Source organism: Microtus oregoni, unplaced genomic scaffold (assembly GCF_018167655.1).
Source record: "Microtus oregoni isolate MIOR12 unplaced genomic scaffold, Mior012 000027F_ref0000203, whole genome shotgun sequence".
NCBI classification, from domain to species: domain Eukaryota; kingdom Metazoa; phylum Chordata; class Mammalia; order Rodentia; family Cricetidae; genus Microtus; species Microtus oregoni.
The window spans coordinates 4,406,509-4,427,494 of record NW_024543086.1 but is presented as its reverse complement, the minus strand read 5'-3'; the positions used below and the strand labels follow the sequence as shown (position 1 = coordinate 4,427,494).

Below are 20,986 nucleotides of genomic sequence, written 5' to 3'. Positions count from 1 at the left end.
CACTGCTATCTGGTATTTATATTACGATTCATAACAGTATTCATAACAAAATTACAGTTATGAAGTAACAAAGTAATTGTATAGTTGGAGGTCACCACAGCATGAGAACTGTATTGAAGGGTCGCAGCATTAGGGAGGTTGAGAACAGCTGCCTTGAGTTGAGTTTCTCAGCAGTGTGGTTCACAGTTAGGACTGATTGTAGTTTTTTTTTGTTTTTTGTTTTTGTGATAGTTTTCTTCCTAGGACAGAGTTACTTTGTTTGAGTCCCACGGTTTATTTTTGCATATAGGAAAATGATTAACAGCTCTTACTCATTTAAAGTCACCAGAATTATAGTTTATCTATAAAACAGGGATAACATGATTGTCAGCGTGTTCACATGTGTGAGAACATTCCTGCTATGGGAATGACTGACGTAGGGCTGTGAGAAGTTTCTGGATGGTGTGCTAAGCTTAGTTCCTTTGAGTTGAGAGTGCCAGAGCTAAGGAGTTCGCAGCGGTCCCCGAGGACAGCGGGAACATTGACAAACACTTGACTATAGCACAGCATCTGTCACTGTAATCCCCGTCAAAAATAAATGTTTTCGTCTCTCTGCTAATGTCTGAAATGACTGCCAACGCTAGAAATGTGTTTCGCTTTCTCAGCAAAATTCTTAAAAGGATATCGTCAGAGCCAAGAGTCCAGAATTCTCCTTACTCTTGAAGCTGTCCTTTACCCACTTGGGTTTGCCCTCTGCGCATTCCTTACATTAATCTGTAGCTGTTTCATCAAATTGTTCTTTTGAGATCCTGCTAACTGCCATCCAGTTCCTTCCTTTCCTGCTTTTTCTTTCCATTCTCTTTGTGCTTATCATTGTGTAAGCAAAGACCTTACAGACTCGATGCCTGGCATCTCCCACGCCCACTGTTACCACTCACTCCATGAGCCTCATCTTCCTTCTCTTTACAGCGACTATGAGATTCCAGATAAGTGTGGGAAAAGGAAACAATATCATGTTATGTTTCTTTGTTTCTTTCCTGAAATTTCTCTGTGTTGTATGTTCCCTATGTAGCTTGGACTGTTAGTTGATACAGGCTTGCTTCACAGGTACAAGGCCCTGGGTTTGGTCTCCAGTACTGTAAAAAGAAACAAAAATGATACTTAGTTTTTCAGTTTTGGTTATAAACATTAAGGATAAAGACGTGTGTAAAATGCAGAGAACCGAACCTGCCGCTTTCATTAGTACTTTAGGCTTTTTCAGTTAGTAAATATTTTTAACATCTTCCCTCCTCTTAGAGTGGTTAGTCAGTCTCAAATACCAACATAGGGGGAGGGTATTTTCTTCAAATTAGAGCATTCTCATGGGGAGCTTTTGTGACTAAGTTAGGAGATTTGGAGGTAGCGGCTTCTTTAAGTTTTGAGGTGTAAATGTTTATTCTGAGTCATGTTGGGGCATATCTGAAAGCGAGAGCATTTTGATGTAACATAAATATGGAAACAGAGATGTTTCCAGAACAACCCATTAGATTCTTGGGAGGTTCTCGAAAGGTGGTCTGTGTTGACTTCTCTTTGCATATGGTGTCTTCTGACTTTTAGGTCGGCCCCAAGAAACCAATCAAAAACAAAAACATGGCTGCAAAGGAGAAACTGGAGGCAGTGTTGAACGTGGCCTTGAGGGTGCCGAGCATCATGCTGCTGGATGTCCTGTACAGATGGGATGTCAGCTCCTTTTTCCAGCAGATCCAAAGAAGTAGCCTCAACAACAACCCTCTTTTCCAGTATAAGTATTTGGCTCTTAATATGCATTATGTAGGTAAGTGTCTGCGTGCGTTTCCTGGCTTTGTGATGAATTTGTTTCCATTTCTATTTAAAAATTATTTCTTTTAATTATGCTACACTTATATCATTTCCCCCTTTCTCCTTCCTCCCTCCAACCCTCCCATGTCCTCCTTATTCTCTTTCATATTCACAGCATTTTTTTCATTAATTGCCCTTATATCCATTTTTTTATTTTGGATAAAATGAGCGTCCAGGATATGGAGTTGACAGTGGATGTGTTTGTGAGTTTTGTTTCTAGTTTTGTTTTACCCTGGTATAGGAATTACTAGAGCCAGAGGAGAACAGGATTAATTTTTCTAGAATAAAATTGAAAGACATGGGTAAACATTTTTGCTTTTAGTATGAAGAAGTGTGAATAAGGAGAGATATTTTTCCTGGAATTTGGCCCCTTCTAATTTGGGGTTAAGTAGTAATTGCCAAAGTAAGCTTTAGAAAATGCAATATTTCTTCTTATTAGAGAAATATTTTTCTTTTATATGTGTATGAAGGTTTGTTTGCTGGTATGTTTGTGTAGCACATTCATGAAGTGCCTACAGCAGCCATGCTGGTCTTGGAACCAAACCAGGATCTTCTGGAAGAGGAGACAATGTTCTTAACTGCTGGGCCATCTCTCTAGCCTTTCTTACTACTTTTGAGTCAAATTAAGCATTAATAACACTTACAAATATAGTATTTCTTTCAACAAAGTAAAATTTTGTAGTGTAATAATTTCTTCCTTGGAAAAGATAATTCTACAACAGACTTAGTATGCTTTGAGGTTAAAGAAAGTTAGGATACTCAGGCATGAAACAAAATTTATTCAAATTAACTTTTAGCTTGGCAACAAATGACATGCTTTTCACTATCTCTATTGTCTGCTCCAGATACAGATTCCATGGTGCCTTCTTATACTTAAAAACAATTCCCGTTATTAGATTTGTAAAGCAACAATGTGTATCTTTATAAACTTACAGACAATTGACCTATCTTTATGACATGTCTGTAGAAGTGTTTTTTTTTCCAGCACTTAGCCCTTAGAAGCCTGTAAGAGTGTCCCAGATCTGTTGTTGTGAGAAGTGAGGCAGATGGGTTCAGTGAACTCATCTTTCCCGTATGACACTGCCCTGGGAAATTGTGTGACATGAGGGGCTTCCTTTATGCCGCAGACACTGGAATTCTCAGCTTTAGCCTTTCTGTGCTAACTGGTTTATGGAAAATGGTTCCAGTCAGCTGTTGACAGTGACTAGGCATAGATTTTCTAGCTTAATCTAATAAGTATTTCACACTGTGGTTTGGAAAAAGTGCTTTTTATTATAATATTATTTCTAAACAATTTGGAAGTTATTATAAAACAGTTGCCTAATAAATAGAAGCATCAGTTTTAGAAATTGAATAGGTTCTGATACAATTGGAACCAGCTCTGGCTTATAACTTTGGCAACTCAGTTTAGCTTTCTTTTTTTGGGGGGGGGGGTTACTGGGGGGAGCTTTTTGAGACAGGGTTACTCTGTGTGTAGCCCTGACTGTTCTGGAACTTGCCTTGTAGACCAGGTTGACCTCAAACTCACAGAGATCTGCCTGCCTCTGCCTCCCAAATGCTGGGATTACAGACATGTACCACCACGACCCGGCTCAGTTGAGCTTCTCAAACACAGTGACTAGGTAGGTCCATGGAGAGGTGAGCACAGCCATAGTGTGAACTGGTGTCTGTTTGGGGAAGGGGTTCTGTCAGAGTATTATATAATCTAATGCTTTCATTTACAGAATTTACTCCTAGATACATTATAAAAATTCTCAAGTGTCAAAGTATCGCCTTTATGCAGAGAAATCAGAACATTAAAGTGTATGTTAAAGTGTTTCCCCTGCCTGTTCTTTATCACAATTCTCAGAAGTCCTCAGAGTAGCTCTGGTTTCCCCCTGGTCTGTGACTGAAGTCAGTGGGAATCATGTGGTCCCCTGTTCTCTGATGGATGTGGCATGGCGGGCCTGGCTCTGAAGCCTTGGCTTTTACTTGTTTATGTGGAAACATCACTACTGTTGAGACATGGTTATACTGTGTAGTCCAGTTTATCCCAAGCTACACTATCAAAGCTGCTATCCCCCTGTCTCAACCTCCCAAATGATCTCCTTACAGGTGTATAGGTGTCTACCTCACCCAGGAATATAAAGTTTTGTGCCTTTTTTTTTTTAATGTTGACATATTCTCTAGACTGCCAAATTGTAAGAGTTTACTTAAATGCTCCCCAGCCCCACAGCCGCACCCCCAGTGTTAGGGTTCCTTATGGTTAGTTTCACTCTCAGGAGTTTGGAGCTGGGTGACGGTGTGTGTCTACAATCCCAGTCCTTGGTGGGCTGAGGAGGGAGGAGCCTGAGTTTGATGCCAGCCCAAGCTACTTAATGAGACCCCCATCTCAGACAAACTGAGAGAGAGATAAAAATAAGAGTTGTGTTTTGTTTTATTAATTTTGTGGTTTTGCTATTACGTTGAACTCTTTTCTCTGATTGGAATTTATCTGCATATGCAGGTCACGGTATGTTGAATAATTTCTCCTAGACAATTCTAATGCCCGTGTATTAATTTAGTTCATCTTTTCCTAAGTGTGTATGCTTTGGTCCATTCCAACATCCCCAGTTCTTTTAGTCTTGTGTACTTGTGTCCTGTTTTTATTTGCTGGGAGCTTAGATGATATTTTATTGTTTGCTATAGTTAGTTCCTTTCTTTTAGGACTTTATTATTACTTTCCCTTCCGCCCCCCCGTTCCTCCCTCCCTTCCTTCCTTTCTTCATGAGGATAGGAAACCTTTTAAAAATTAATTTTATAAAATGATTTTTCCCAAAAAGCAGGACCCAGTTTGAAGTAATCATCAATCCTGTTCTCATCAAGATTCAAAATTACATAGATTTCATTAGTTTGCTCTGTGAGTTTAACTATGCAGCTTCATTCCTCAGACAAAACACCCTGTTGAAATTTTACTGCACTTGTATTGTTTGTGTGAAATGGTAGCATAGGATGTTCTTTTCTGTGAAACCCTAGGCAGCTTGTCTATTCAAGTTTGTTTGGGTTTCGAAAAACAGGGTCTCTCAGTAGCCTCAAACTAGTAATAGGATAGACTGGCTGGTCAATGAACCCCAGGGGTCTCCTTGTTTCTGTCTCCCTGGCACCACCATGCCCAGCTGTTAGTTCTGCATCGGGCCCAGGGATCTGAGAACTCAGGTCACCCTGCCTGCAGGGCAGCTGTCTTCTTTTTGCTCTAGGCTGCTTTCTGTTGTTTTGATGGAACACTGACCAAAAGCAGCTTGGAGGACGAAAGTGTTTGTTTCAGCAGATACCTCAGATCACAGCCCATCACTGAAGCAAGTCAGAGTGGAGCTGGAGTTCAGACCATGGAGGGATTCTGCTTGCTGCCTTGCCCACTGGCATCTGCTCAGCTAGCTTTCTTAGACAGCCCAGGCTCACCTGCCCAGGGACAGTGTCACTGCTAGTGGGCTGGGCCTTGCACATCAACCTTCAGTCAAGACTGTCTCACAGATATGGCCATGGGCTAAGTGGATCCAGGTTCTTCCTCAGATGAGGTTCCATCTTCCCAAATGACTCTGGGTTATGTCAAGTTGACAATAAAAGCCGATAAGTGCCCCACCCCCGTTCTTTGTCTAACTTATTCCTTTATCACTTATGACTCTTCCTCCTTCATCCTCTGCTACTTTTTTCCTTCCTTCTTCCTCTCCCTCCTCCCTTCTTCCCTCCTTCTCTCCCTTCTCCCTCTCTCCCTCAATCCTTGTTCCCTCCCTTTGAATCAGGCAGGATTTTGATACAGGTGGGTAGCCCTCTTGGCCTTGACCCCTGAGTCCTCAGCTCTGTAGGCTTGCACCACCAAGCTCAGAAATCAGATTCTTTGGTGTTGTTCAGAATCTGTCCATTTCTACCTTTGGTCGTCTGGGTGTCTCCCAGAGTTTTAGCAGCAAACGTGTGTGAGTTGTCCTCTACCTTTGTCTCCTTCGTGTGGTGTCAATGATGCTCTGTTCAGACTCTGCCAAGGTGCTTTGCTGCTTTGTGAAGGTCAGTCTCTGTTCCATAGAGCCTTGCCTTTCTTGTCAGCAGGCTGTTATCCCTGTTTGTAATTGGTTCTTAATCTTCAGGGACAGCGTCCCTAGCCACCTGCTAGATGTCTTCCCTTGAACTGCCTGGACACTTCCCTTGCCATCAGTCACTGCACTCAGCGCCTTGACCTAGGCAGACTTCTGCTTCTCCTCTGTTTACTGTTTCAATAGCAGAACCATCTTCCTGATTACCCAAGCTGGAAAGTTCACAGCCACTTCCACTTCCTTGTTTTCAACCACTCAGGCAGAGAGCAACACTTAGATCTGTTTAAATATGTATCTCACGCTTGATTGCCAAGTCAGTACCCCAAGCTGCTGCTTTGATCAGGCCCCCAGTTCTTTCCCAGTCCCACCATCTCTCTAATAATAAATCAACAGGTTCATCAATAACGTGGTTTTTAATATTTTGTGTTTAATCCTATTTTATGTATATGAGTATTTTGTCTGCATGTATGTGTGTGCACCCTGCACATGCTTGGTGCCCATGGAGGCCAGAAGAGGGAGGGCATCTGATCCCCTGGAATTGAAATTACAGACAGTTGTGTGCTGGGAATCAAACCTGGGTCCCCTGCAAGAACAAGTGCTCTCAGCCGCCGAACCATCTCTCCAACCCCAGTCACTGAGGTTTTAAGCGGGTCATCATTTTTAAATGTTGCCAGTTTACTTAATGATAAATTCTTATGGGCTTTAGCTTCATCGTTGCCACCGATAGTTGAGGCTGTTTGTTAATTTTACAGAGAAGTAGTGGTGATGCATGTTCATGCATGAGTGGCTGGGTTGGAAGAGGCTGTGCTACCTGGTCAGGGGTAGGCGAAGAACTGTTGGTACCTCTTGATTATGTGAACACATGGATGGGTCCACTTGGAGTAAGAAGTGGTTTTGCTTGTTTCCGTATGCAGGAGGACTTGTGGGTATTGTGTCTGGAAAGGGGTACCAGTTCTCAAAGCGAGAGTGCTTTATGCCAGATCCTTCATAGCTCCATGGAGGGGGGAGCAGTTGTTTAGGGACCACATTTCCAACACTCACTTAAGAAGGTGAAAGAAGAAAGAGAAGGGGGAAATGAGAGGTCAAGAGATGAGTGTCTCAGATGAAAGTGTAACAGCATAGCAAGGGTGCTGTCTCAGATACTGGCTTCAACGGGATATACTTGGCTTCGGGGTTATAGAGTAGAAAGGTAAAAATGTCTTTACAGCAGAGAAAGGGTTAAATAGATGACTAGAAAAATAAAAGCATTGGGTACAAATGGAGTGAAAAGTTAGGGGAAATTTGTAGCAGGCTTTTTTGAACCTCCAGCCCCCAGATCATGACACAGAGACTTATTAATTATGAAAGCTCAGCTTTAGCTTAGGTTTGTTTCTAACTAGCTAGCCTTTATAACTTAAATTAGCCCATTTATAAAAATCAACGTGCTGTCACGTGGCTCCTGGCTTTTACCTCTCCTCCTGCACATCCTGCCTCCTCTGTATCCGCTGGTGACTCCACTTTACTTCTTCCCCAAGACCTCTCTGTTTCCAGAAGTCCCACCCAACCTCTTTCTGCCGAGCTGTCAGTCATTCAGCTCTTTATTAAATCAGTCACAGTGACAAAGCTTCACGTAGTGTAAAGGAATATTCTGCAACAGAAATTGCTGTGAGGAGAAACATGGGTTTTCCCCTCGCAGTGGGAAGGAGTCTCTGAATGAGCTTTGAGGACCTTTGTCACGTAGGTGGAATGATGGATGGGAAGATGTTGGAGAGACCGGGGCTCTATTTGGAGATAGAAAAGTCTGAGGGGGGGCTGGAGAGATGGCTCAGAGGTTAAGAGCACTGATTGCTCTTCCAGAGGTCCTGAGTTCGATTCCCAGCAACCACATGGTGGCTCACAACCATCTATAATGAGATCTGGTGCCCTCTTCTGGCATACAAACATACATTGCAGGAATGTTGTATACATAATAAATAAATAAATCTTAAAAAAAAAAAAAAGAAAAGTCTGAGGGGGCAGCTCCTGGGAGTCCAGAGAGATGATGAGAGTTGAGGTGAACTAGGGAAGGCATTGAGGAAAGGGGTGATGAGGTCACTTTGTACCTTCGTGTGCTGCATCTAATTACAAGGTAGAAAGTGTAACATGAGGAGGGGGCTGGCTTGTTTGTTGTTGGGGTTTTCTGTCCCACCCGGTACTCCACAACTGTTTAGCCCCAAAGAAAATCACACATAGGTCTCCATAAATTATAAGGCTGATTGGCCCATTAGCTCTAGCCTCTCACTGGCTAACTCTCACATCTTGATTAACCCATTTTTCTGATCTATGTTAGCCATGTGGCTCAGTACCTTTTTTCAGTGGGGCAGATCACATCCTGCTGCTTCGGTGGTCTGGGCAGGAGTGGGAGGAATCAGCTTCCTCCTTCCCAGAATTCTCCTATTCCCGCCTATATTTCCTGCCTGGCCAATCAGCGTTTATTTATAACACATTGACAGAATACAGACAATTCTCTCACACCACTGAGACATGAAAAGTGACAGTTGCCGGTGTACACACAGGGCTTTGCCTCCCTCCTCCTCCTCCCCTCCTCCTCTTTCCCCTCCCTCTCCCCCCCTTTCTTCTCTCTCTCTCTCTTTTAATACTTATGGCTAAAAAAAACAAGAAAAGAAAAGTGGCAGTTGCTATTTCCAGTTTTAAAAATCTGTAGAGATATTTTTGAATTGAATGATACTTGATAGTGAAATTAAAAAGAAAACCTGGATTTGCTGATAGCTGCCTGGAAAGTAGTTTATTTCCGCTTGTCTTTGGTGTATAACTAACTGGGAGACGAAAGTGCAATCATTTGTATTCTTGTCTCTGCTGCAGGATACGTCTTAAGTGTCGTGCTCCTCACTTTGCCCAGGCAGCATCTGGTTCAGCTTTATTTATATTTTTTGACTGCCCTGCTCCTCTATGCTGGACATCAGATATCCAGGTAAGGCTGCAACCCCAGTTTTGGAACATGAGATTGAGTTAAAAATTGCATTTTCTTCTTTTAAATGTCAGTACAATGTTTCTCATGAATATTGTTACAAAGCTATGGCTTAATTAGGTTACTAGTCAAGACCTGCTAAAGGAACAGAGCTGAGAGAATGAATGTTTGTACCAGAGGGGTTTAAGAGATTGGCTTGCACAGGGCGCAGTAGAGGTGGTCCAGTGTGGCTGCTGATTTGCATCTACATCGAAAGCCCAAAGAAGTTGGCTCTAATGTCTGTGGAGGGTGCTGGGGCAGCAGGATGGATGGACTTGTGAGCATGAGGGGAAATGGGCAACATTTCTTTCCTCCCTGACTTGGGTCTGGGCTCACAGAAGGTATGGCCCACTTTTAGGGTGGCTCTTTCCACCTGCAATAATCTGATCAAGAAAGCAATAGACAGTCTAGATAACCATCACAGTTGGTTTCAAAGACAGATTGATGTTTATTACTACTCAAGATTAATAGCTGGAATTATATTGGGATTCTGGTTTTTAGAAAACAACAGAAACAGGCCTTATGGTTAAATTTAAAGATGAGCTTGTCTGTATTTCCGGAGAACAGGAGACTGAGAACCAGCTGAACTCTCCCCAGCCCTGTCTTCATGACAGTCAGCACTAAGTTGCAGGAGTGTAGATGGTGACTCCATCAGTTTTTTGGTGGACTAATTGTGTCTTTAGACCAAAATGTTAAGTCTGAAGTCTGCTGTGGTATATGAGCTTCCTGCCTTTGGGATAAAGCATATTTTGAACCTAAAGCATATTTTTAAACTTAAATTTCATAGTTTTTGATTGACATGTACTTACTGTGATGAAATATACTCTGAATTCTAAGGAGATTTGGCAGTGACCTTGAGTGCAATATAGGCCCTACACATTTTCATGCAGACTTGAATTTGAATCTAGAAATGTCATGGTATACTACTAAAATTAAATTGATTTTTATAAATAATAAAAATTATAAGCTGGGCTGCGGTGGCATGATGGAGGAAGGTCATTGATTAAATAAAAAGAAACTGCTTGGCCCTCATTGGTTAGACGATAGGTGGGAGGAGTAAACAGAACAGAACAGAGGAAGAGGAAGTGAGTTTAGACTCCACAGCTCTCCTCTCGGGAGCAGACACCTCAGAGAGATGCCATGCTCCGCTCTCCCGGGCAGACGCACGCGATGAAGCAAGCCGCCAGGTTAGATATGCTGAACCTTTCCTGGTAAGACCGGTACTCACAGATTATTAGAGAGGGGTTGATCGGGATGTGAGAATTAGCCTGTAAGGGCTAGAGCTAAAGGGCCAAGCAGTGTTTAAATGAATACAGTTTATGTGTTGTTATTTCGGAGCATAAGCTAGCCAGGCTGCCGGGGTGCTGGGGATGCAGCCCCGCCGCCCCTATTTACTACAGTGGCACACAACTTTAATTCCAGCACTTGGGAGGCAGAGGCAGACAGATCTCTGTGAGTTCAAGACCAGCCAGGTCTACAGAGTGAGTTATAGGACAGGACACAGCATCCTGTCTCAAACCGCCTAATAAATAATAAAAATAGTGACTTTCTGGTTATGAAATTGGAGTGCTCCCTGTGGACAAGTTTTATGGAAATTCCGGAAAGTTTAAGGCAGTGACAGTTACTGGAAATGACACAGCCCTGTCAGTCTCGCCCAGCTTTTTCTGTGGCTCTCTGGATGCGAGAGTGAGAGTAGTAAGCACCTGGGCTGCCCTTGCTTCTGGCCCTCCTGCTGGTGCCGCCCCGGTCAGAACGTCCCTGGTCGTGTTCTCATGCTCCTCTTCCTCCCTGGTTAGAAAGAGTGGTACCCGGAGGGACTGCACACAGCTAACTTCTGCCACCCTGCCTGCTCTGTGATGTCAGACCCTTCCGTCTGAACTTAAACTCTGGTCCCAACTTTCTTAGAGTCCTCAGTGTTCAAATCAAGCTTGGTCAGAGCTAAAGTTAAAGCTGACATCTGCTATAGCATATGAGCTTCCTGCCTTTGGGAGAAACATGTTAAAATGTGGTCGAACCTAAAGCAAATTTTGAGGAAACTTAACTTCATAATCAAGTGGAGACAGCCCCCTTGGTCACTGTGTCCTGCATCATGTCCGCAGTCATTCTGTGGGAACAGCTGCCAGTGATTTTGTGTAGCAGAAATAGAGCATGATGATCTCACAGAGCACTGTCAACCTCAAGCTACACCCTGTTCCATTGCGTTGGCTGCTTCATGCTCAGTGTGGAGATACTTCATTACTCATTCTAAACAGTACAATACTAAGCAAAGAATTTTAAGAAACAAAATCCCATCCATGGAATACACTGTCTGTTTAGGACCATGGCTCTGGAGCCACCATCTCGGTGTACAAATGAGTGCCCAGATGCGTAGGAGCCCGGTAGTTCTTTCTTCGATGGAAGGCTGCGTAGCTAGATGCATAGATATATTTAAATTGCAGGTTACTTAATTCACTATTTTGCAACTGGTGTGTCACCAGAAAGATAAACCTTAGTTTCCACACCTGAGGAATGGTGATGACAATCTTAAGGGACAGTGATAAGGGTCAAATAAGGCATCTGCATTTCTTAGAACAACTCTGGCAGACAGTGAAGGTTCACTGAAGCTCAGCTAACGTTCTTTTATGTTGTGTTTTGTGAGGGTTTCCTTGTGCTATTGGTCTTTTAAAGTTCCTTGTTGAATGGTAAAGCATTCTGTGGCACATTCTAGCCTTTTGGAAGGGGCAGACAAGAAGATCTCAAAATTCAAGGCAGAGTTTCAAAACTGTTGTTTTTGTTCAATTTGTAGTCCTGGGTGAATCTCATGAGCATTTACACATGGTTTACTGGTGCAATAATGGCCCAAAACATGTGATTCTGTTTTTATCTTCAGTATTACCAATCCATCCCTTTCTAAATGGGGCAAAATCCTCTTATGTAATGAAAATGGGGGTGGGGTAGGGGGACCAAAACAGATTCAAGGGTACAAAGATAAAAGCCTTTTTAGGATGTACAATTGTAACTGTTTAGTTTTAACATAATGTCTTATTATTCTAAATATTTAATGTTTGTTTTCATCGTTAGAAAGTTAAAACATACCAGATACTAGAAAGAATTTTGAATATTTTATAGTGGGCAAGAACAGTTCAGCTTCCTGGGTCACTTGGAGACCTGCAGATGGAATCTGGGGCAGGCAGACCTCAGGGAGGGGTGGTCCAGACTTGTCTTGGAAAGAGAATTATAGTAGAGTCAAGTTCGTTGGCTCAGTGAGTGTGCTGCTGTGGCAAGCTGATGCTTTAAAGCAACAGACAATACCTGTCTTATTTTTGTCTTTTGTTTGTGATGTTGAATGACTTTGAAGCTAGGACATATTCTAGTGTTTGCATCAGTGTAATTCACTGTCTGTTCTTTTCTCATAAAAGGTTAGCAGCAAAGATTGCGCTGTCCTTGAATTATCTGTGACATGTCACACTTAAATACTGATGTTTGAGTCTACTGTAGTTTAAGATACAATGTTCATGTCTCTACTTTAAAAATAGTGACATTAGAATTACAGGTTACTTAATTAATTCACTACTTCCCAATGTTATTATGTCAACTTAATAACCAAATTAAAAAATGTTTTTGCATTATTGGTTCATCTGTCCCCACACAGGGTTCACACATCCCTTTAAAATCTGAAGCTCAGTTCAGTGGTTCTTGATGCTTTTGCAGAGTTATGCAAACTGTGGCCACAATGAATGTCAGACTTTTGATGTCCCCCTAAGAGATCTCGGTACTCCTTATTTCCCACAAACCCCTGGATCTTCATCCCTAGGCTACCATCAGCCTTATTGTTCGTTTTCTCTCTCTCTCTCTCTCTCTCTCTCTCTCTCTCTCTCTCTCTCTCTCTCGTGTGTGTATGTGTATGCATGACTGTGAGCAGAGACCATGGCACTATGTATTCTGGTCTAGCACTCTGCCTTGACACAGGCTCAGCTAGGTTGGCTGTCAGTGAGCTGGGAACAGCCTATCTTTATCCCTGCATTCATACATTCGTGGCTGCGTCTTCATTTGAATGTGGCTCCTGGAGATTCCAGTTCTGATCCCCAGGCTTTCGCTGCAAGTGATCTTATCTTCCTAGCCCTTGTTTTGTCTCTTAATTCATTTATCCTGAACTGTAGAAGCATGGTCTTTGGTGCCAAGTTTTCTTTGATTTAGCAGGTTGATTCATACTGCAGTATTTTACCACCTTCCTTTCCTCCTCCTTGCCTGTCTCTTCCTTCTTCCTCTCCTTTGGGGGGGGGGGTGCAAGTGGAGGGGTTGTGATGTGCATCTAGCCCAAGACTTTGGATGCACCCTCTACGATGAACTGTAGCCCCAGTTCTGTCCAGTAGTATTCCGCTGTGCAGCTTCATTGCTATCTGTCACCACCATGCATAGACAGACATTAGATCGTTTCCACTGTGAACATCTGTGTGCTGGTTGTTATGTAGATACACATTTTTATTTCTCTTAGGCAGATACCTTGGAGTCAGATTGCTAGACTGTACAGTCTCCCAGTTTAGCCTTTTTGAGGACCGCAGGGCTGTTCTGTTCAAGTGGCTGCACTATTCTGCATTTCTGTCAGCAGTACATGAGTCTCAGTTTCTTCACACCCTTGCCAACAAACGCTTCATTGTGGGGCTTCCGCCATGCATGTGAGGTGACAGTTCATTATTTGGAGTTTTCATTTCTCTCTTGGCTAGTGATGTTGAGCGCCTTCTCATTAAACACTATAAATCTTGTCTGGAAAAATGTTTACTCAGACTCTTTGCCAATTGTTTGATTTGATTGTCTTTATTGTTACTAAGTTGCGGGAAGTCTGTATATATTCTGGGTACAGGTTCCTTATTAGACATTTTGGTAGATAACTTATCTTCTTCACTGCTGTGTAAGACACAGTGTCTGGGCTCAAGGCTAAGGCAGCCAACCAGAAGGACAACACTGTGTAGTTTGCTCCTGGGAGATTCAGTATTCGGACACTCTCAATAATTAAATTGCTTCTTCAGAAACCAGCTGTAGAAGGTATTTACCGATATTAATTTTCTAAATTGAAAATTTTAGACACTTGGAAGGCTGGGTTTCTGTTTTTTCTTAATTATTTATATCATGCTGATGAGTATCTGCATAAAAACTTGTTTGGGATTTGAGCTGGGCGGTGGTGGCGCGAGCCTTTAATCCCAGCACTCGGGGTGGCAGAGGTAGGTGGATCTCTGTGAGTTCGAGACCAGCTGGACTAGTTCCAGGACAAGAGCTAGTTCCAGGACAGGCTCCAAAAGCTACAGAGAAACCTTGTCTCAAACAAACAAAAAAGAAGTATTGAAATTTGATTGTAGTACAGAAGAATTAAATATTCAAAGCTCCATGATGTCACTCAGTGCAGTACAAATAATTAAACTTTTAATTATTTACTGTGTGTGAGAGAGAGAGAGATGCACGATGATATACATGTAGAGGTCAGATAACTTTGGGAGTTGGGTCTCTCCTTTTACCATCTGGGTTGACCTCAAATTGCCAAGTCATCTCAGCAGTCCCGAGTGTAATGAAAATATTAGTAGTATTATAATTGAACTTGATTTAAAAATTTAAATACTGTCTTCCTTAACTTTAAAAATTGCTGAACTCTGTCTTTCACATGCAACAATGTGGTTATTATATATGCCAGAATGGTTACTACTTTACAATAGAGACAGTCCAGAACTGTGTTCCTGTAAGCTCGTGGTCATGACTCACAGCTACCATTATGTGTTCTTCTAAAAAAATGTTAAACTTTAGTATTCTTAATTCCAGGTTTTTTTGTTAGGTTTTGAATTAACAGACTGATTTCACATATGATGTTAATTAAATCCCCACAGGAAAGGGGTTTCAGAAGATGAAAAGCATTTGATATGCATCCTGCTGGATAGATGGAGAGGTTTGCTTTCCAATATAAAACATCCCCAAGAATGTACATGTAGGATACAAACACATATATGTAAAATACAAACACTCTACGAAAAGCTCTCCAATTGGAAGGGTAGTCAGGGTGTGTCTGTCCTGGAAATAACAGTGTTTTAGATGTGTTCAGTCTCTGTTGTGGAGACTGTCCTGGGTCTCTACCCACTGGATGCAAGCAGCACCTCCTCCGCACTCTCACAGCCAAAATGTGTCTCTGGACGTCACCTGAGCCCCCTGGATCCTGAGCTTCCTTACCTGAGAGTTGTTCTGTCAAGGGATTGCTAAGTATATGCACCAAAGAAGTTTTGACAAGAATAAACTTGACCAGTTTTGATGTTTCCTCCCTCATTACTGAACCCAGGCACTAAATATCTACCTAGGAGGCCAGAAAGGAGCGGGGAGAAAAGCAGGGATTAAAACAATTAAAATTCACTTGTGTACACGAACAGCTCAGTCACTAGCCCAGTGCTGAGGCTGCAGTAAGCGTGTGCGTGCGTGTGTGCGTGTGTGTGTGTGTGTGTGTGTGTGTATGCACGTACGTGTATGCATATTAGGTGCTTGAATCCCTAAGTGGTGGCTCTTATATGGAACTTTGTATTTGTTCATATTGCAAGGACTTGGAGCTTCCTTTTTTGTTCTGTCTGAAAGTAGATTAGATTTCTATGAAATTAGCATCTTTTGAAAGCTTCCTGTAAGTGGCCAGAATGTACAGACTGTTCCCACGATGTTCAAGGACCACGTCAGACTGCTTAAGAGGCTGTTGCATAAAAATTCAGTCACTAGCCAGAATGGTAAGCTCCCTGGGTTTGTTGTTTTTGGTTGCTGCTGTTCATTTATTTTTAATGGCTTACATACTACTTTATAGCAGTTTTTTTCTAATTTCTTTGTGTGTCTCACACATTTTTTATCCCCCTCACCCCAACACATACACACAGAGACACACACACACACACACATGTTCCAGTTGAAAGTGAAGAGACTCCCACAGAGGACTAGAGAACATTTTCCCAGTGTTTGGTTTTGTAGTGCTTAGAGGTTCACTGTCAGCATTCCACACATTACAGAAATATAAAATGTCCGTGGAGGAAAAGGCTTCAGTTCCGGGGAGGATGGCAGGGGTGCTTGCACCTGGCTGGCTTACACCTTCCAGATTGAAGAGTGGTGATGTCCCCCTGACCAGCTCATCTGATCATCTTCCACTGGGCACAAAGTGTAAATTAGAGCTCCTTGGCTTGTGCCATGAATTTGCTTTTGTCCTAAAGTGACTTGTGATTTGGGTTTGTGTATGTGTGTTGTGTTACGTGTGTGGTGTGTATGTTGCCGCTTCGCATGTGTGTGGTTGGGATGCACATTCAGGCAAGTGTGTTGACACCAGGTATCTTCCTCCAATTTTTTTTTTTTTTTTTTGCCTTCATTCACCAAGTCAGAATCAAGTCTCCATTTGTGGCCATTCTAGTTAGCAAGTTCTCCCCCAACCCTCTCTGCTTGGAGTTACAGTTGATCCCCTAACTGTCCCGCCTTTATGTCACCCCCGTTCCTCACCATCTCCCCAACTCTCTTGCCCAATTTCCCCTTCCTTAGCCCCTTTTTATCTTCCCTCTTCTTTCCCTCTCCTCCCCCTCCTCTCTCATGCCCTTCTTTCCTCGACCCCCTTCTCCCTCTTCCCCCTTCATCCTCCCTCTCTCTCATCCCCCTTCTCCCTCATTCTCCCTCCCCCATTTTTCTCTTTATGTTGTAAATTAGAAGCTACTGGAAGCCGGAGTGATTTTTTTTTTTTTTATGTTTTTTTTTTGAGACAGTGTTTCTCTGTAGCTTTGGAGTCTGTCCTGGAACTAGCTCTTGTAGATCAGGCTGGCCTCGAACTCATAGAGATCCATCTCCCCCTGCCTCCCAAGTGCTGGGATTAAAGGCATGCGCCACCACTGCCTGCCCAGAGTGTTCTTGTTATCAGTCTGGGATGCACTGAAGGCACATGTAAGTTGGACTTGGAGATGTTTGTTGGCCGGAATGCTCCTTTCAGTTTTGCACACTGGGTGCAGGTCTAATCTCTCCCGAAGAGCGTCTGCATGGTGGTTTCCTCTGATCTGAGCCCTCTCACCACAATCAGTCTCCCTTCTGATGGGCTCGGCTTAGCTCAGCCGGTTCAACGAGGGTGTCTGTCCGCTTCTGGGCCTGGCTGTTGCCCTGAGGTGGGCTTGCTGGGCAGCCAGCTGTTTTCTGAAGGTCTATCCTGAGGGTAGAGCAATGAAGGTGAAAGGAGAGAAAGGGCCTAGGGAAGATGCTGGGTGGTTGGAGTCAAGTAGCTGATAGGGAGAGATTAGGGTGGCCTGGAGCAGTGAAGATAACAGCATTTGGAGAGAGCCATGTCCAGGGTCCTAGAAGGTGGCAGTGCAGGCACCAGCAGGAGGGACTCGGTGTTGTTATGACTGTAAGGCGGATAATCTACTGGGAGATAGCCCTTCCTTGGTGGCCTTAGCTGTGCATATACACAACATTAAAAAAACGGAACTGGTGAAAAGGTCTAGAAGAAAAGACTTTCTGATCAAAGGAGTGTAGTGTAGACTTGGATTCTTTAGTAACATAAGGAGTGGAGAAAAACTGGGCTACTTATGCTAAAGCACAGGCAAACAGAACTGGTCAGATGAGAAGGGACCTGGTGGTGCTGAGGGGAAAGAGGTCATCTGTTAGAGCTATGCAACTTAAGACTTAAGTTCTTCAAAAGTTTGAAATAGTCACCGCATTTGTATTGTTATTTACAGCATTTCGTACAGTTGTAACTCATTCTGAGAATAGTGTTGCTTATAGCCCAGCTGGGTGCTGGCTAAGTACGTGTATAATGGTTTCTGTTTGGGTTGCAGTTTGTTTGGTCCTGGCCAGACAAGCACCAGACAAGCGTTCTACTACTGAGTTATGTCCCCTTAGAAGTTTGTTGTATTAGAATTTAAGATAAAAGTCAGAGACAAAGCGGAGCTTTTAAGAAGGCGAACTGAAGAAAGCTTTCAAGTAGTTCTGAGCCCCTGACATTCCAGGACAGTGCATCGGATGCTCTAGAAGCAGTGTTGTGGATGATAACATCGACAAATCCAGCCGGCTCTCTGCTCTGTAGTCTCCATAGCCTACTCGTCTTGAGCTCCTGGACCCAGGCCCTGTCAGCCGTGTGTGCTGACGTTGCTTTTCTCTTGATGTGACACTCACGTGGCAGAATGCATCTGTGTACTCATTGCCTTTACATAATCCCCAGACATTTTCATTACCTGAGAAAAGCCTGGGGCTCCTCGAGCAGCGCCCCACTTCCATTTTCCTTGCTGTGTTAACTGTACCCTGATAAAAAGCAACCGGGAGGGAAGGAGTTGTTTCGCTGGCCTGTAGTCTTGTTGTGGGGAAGTCGGGACAGCGGTGCAGAGCACTGCATCCCCCTCAAGAGCAGGGAGGATAAACGTGTGATCCTGGCTCGCTTCCTTAGTCCCAGCCAGCTTTCTCTGCTCACAACAGTTGACAGCTCAGGGTCCCACCTCTGAAAAGGTGCTGCCTCATTCACGGTGGGTCTTGCCAGCCATCAGTCAGGACAGTCTGTTCTAGACAAGTCCTTGATTGAGACTGCGTTTTTAGGTGATTCTAGGAGGTGGCAAATTGGCATTTTAAACAATGGGCAGTTATGTTTATACCCTCACTCCCCCACACTTCTGAACCCTGCCTGGCAACTTGTAGTCTGTGTTCTGTCTGTGGGTGTTCCTTGCCCCTGTTTAAATTTAAACCAGACCTGTGTACAGAATATGCTGTGGCCACAAGGAAAGAGTTGGGCTTTGGAGGACCTGGTAGTACCGAGGCTCAGCCATTTTATATAGAATTTGTTGCTTTAGCTGGGCGGTGGTGGCATACGCCTTTGATCCTAGCACTTAGGAGGCAGAAGCAAGCTGATCTCCGTGAGTTTGAGGCCAGCTTGGTCTACAGAATGAGTTCCAGGACAGCCTCCAAAGCTACACAGAAAAACTCTTATCATGAAACAAACAAGCAACAGCAACAAGAGAATGTGTTGCTTTATTCTCATTTCAGAGGCACTGTGGTTATTAATGGTGTCTCTATGCTGTATGCCTGTTGTTTCTCGACGACCCCAGAACTATATACTTGATGGTTAGCCATAGCAATTAGAACTTTATTTGTTATTACCTGAGATCACATTTGTGCCTTTTTACATCAAAACTGATGTTTTTGGGGACTGGCGCTCGCTCACACTGTAGAAGGCTACTTAACCTTTAACCTACTTAACAGGCGCATGCCAGTCATGTGCTCCCCTCCCCAGGTGAAAAAGCCAGTGTGAATTGTTCCTGGTTGACAAACACTGACTGAATTCTTCCCTCTTGAGGCTCTGACTTTTTTCTTTGGGTACAAATGTGAGTGATGTTGAGAGAGATAGTCATCAGAAGGTGATGATGGACCATTGCTTCATGGCCCCACAGACTGAGTTGCTGTTTTCTTAAACAATCTCTAAATTGTTCCTATCCTTAAAAAAATAGTTTTAAATTTTGAATTTTTGGCAGCTCTTTACTACTTGGCTTTGTAAAGCTCATTCTGAGCTGACTCTGCTGTGCTGAAGGAATTCAACCCGATTGCCTAACAGGAAGTAATTCCATGGGAAAAGTAAATACAGAATTTGAGTTTGTTCAAAAATATTAGAAGCATTGAAAGTATTTTAAAGTAAAGTGAATAAAGCGTTCATCAGTTGAGGGAAACCGGGGAGAATTATTTTCCACAAGCTTCCCTTCTTCAGTATAAAAATTCTGGGTGTCTAGCTTGTCGCATTACTGCCTCAACTTCCCGGATAGTTAAGATCCTCCTCTTCTGTGCTTCCAGCTTGGTTTTCCAGATGTAAACAGTTCTTCCATGAGTGTGGAAAACTTGTTGTTTGTCCCGGACCGAAAGAATTTCATTTGGACAGGGCCATTTGATGTGATGTGGTACTTCCTTAGAAATGTGGGTTCTGGGGCTGGAGAGATGGCTCAGTGGTTAAGATTGGGCCTCTTGCTGAGGACCCCTTTGGTTCCTTACAGCCACGATGGCTGTCTTACCCCACCTGTAACTCCAGCTCCAGGTGATCTAATGCCATCTTCTGGCCTCCATAGGCATTGCACTCGTGTGTACAAACCTGCACACAGGTGTACACATAGACTGAAAACACAAAACAAAGCCCTTTAAAGCAGAAGTATTACACCTTGCTCTTCTTAGATGCTGTTCTTGGCATTACAGTTCTTATCGTAGGTCCCTTGTAGATTTGACAGGATGGCTGTGAAGAAGGATTTTTCTGCTGGGGAGTAGCCCTCTAGCTAGTGTGTTGTTTTCTGGATAGCTAATGGAATAGTTGGGAACAGACCTTGGAGGAAGCAAACCAAATGAGGAATTTACTGTACTGTTCATCATTAGACATTTTCTTTTCCTTACTTTTGAGAAATGATGCCTCCACTGGTTTTTTACTGGGTGTCAAATATTGAGTAAGGTGATGGGAAAAAGGAAACTCCCCAAAATACATCTTGCGGAGCCATCTCTGCAGAGTCAGATACAGTGCTGGGAAACTGTACCTGTGCCTGTTGTATGAAAGATGAGATAAAGGCTACCCCTGGGTGTAAATCTGTAGATTTGAAAGAGGAATGGTAACATGATTTCTTCTAAGAGCAGGTGACTGAGCTGCCCTTCCTCATGCAGTGTGTTCTTCTTACTGTTTCTTTTTAGGGACTATGTTAGGAGTGAACTGGAGTCAGCCTATGAAGGACCAATGTACTTAGAACCTCTCTCCCTGAATCGCTTTACCACCGCCTTAATAGGTAAGTATTGTTAAGAGTTAAAGGTATAGGTAGGGATTGATTGGTTTCACCATGAGAAAATATTGATTCACAGTCATTAAAACATAATTTAAAAATTCAAGTTTGTTTATCGCTCTCCCGTTAAAGCTTACTGTTTTGTTTGGGATTTTCGTTTGTTTGTATTTAGGGGATTTTTGCTGTGTCTTGCTGTGTAACCCAGGGGGCTTTAAACTTCCCCTTCCATTGCCCTTAGTCAGACTTCTCTCTCCTCTCCCCTCAGACTCGGGCCTGTAGCTTCCCTGATGCTCTTTCCCCAGGGAAAGTGGGGCCACATCCCACTTTGACTGGATCTTTGTACTTTGACTTTCTCTTCCCCCTCTCTTCCTTTTCTA

General features: G+C 43.2%; 1 protein-coding gene across 1 annotated transcript in view; it reads left to right on the top strand.

Moving 5' to 3' along the window:
• Positions 1-20,986, top strand: part of Rnf145 (ring finger protein 145) — a 46,721-nt gene that overhangs the window by 4,651 nt on the left and 21,084 nt on the right. The window contains exons 2-4 of the mRNA XM_041676291.1: positions 1,576-1,792; positions 8,721-8,829; positions 20,524-20,615. Coding sequence (XP_041532225.1) covers positions 1,609-1,792; positions 8,721-8,829; positions 20,524-20,615 — 385 coding nt within the window. The 5' untranslated portion in view covers positions 1,576-1,608. The remainder of the gene's footprint in view (positions 1-1,575; positions 1,793-8,720; positions 8,830-20,523; positions 20,616-20,986) is intronic.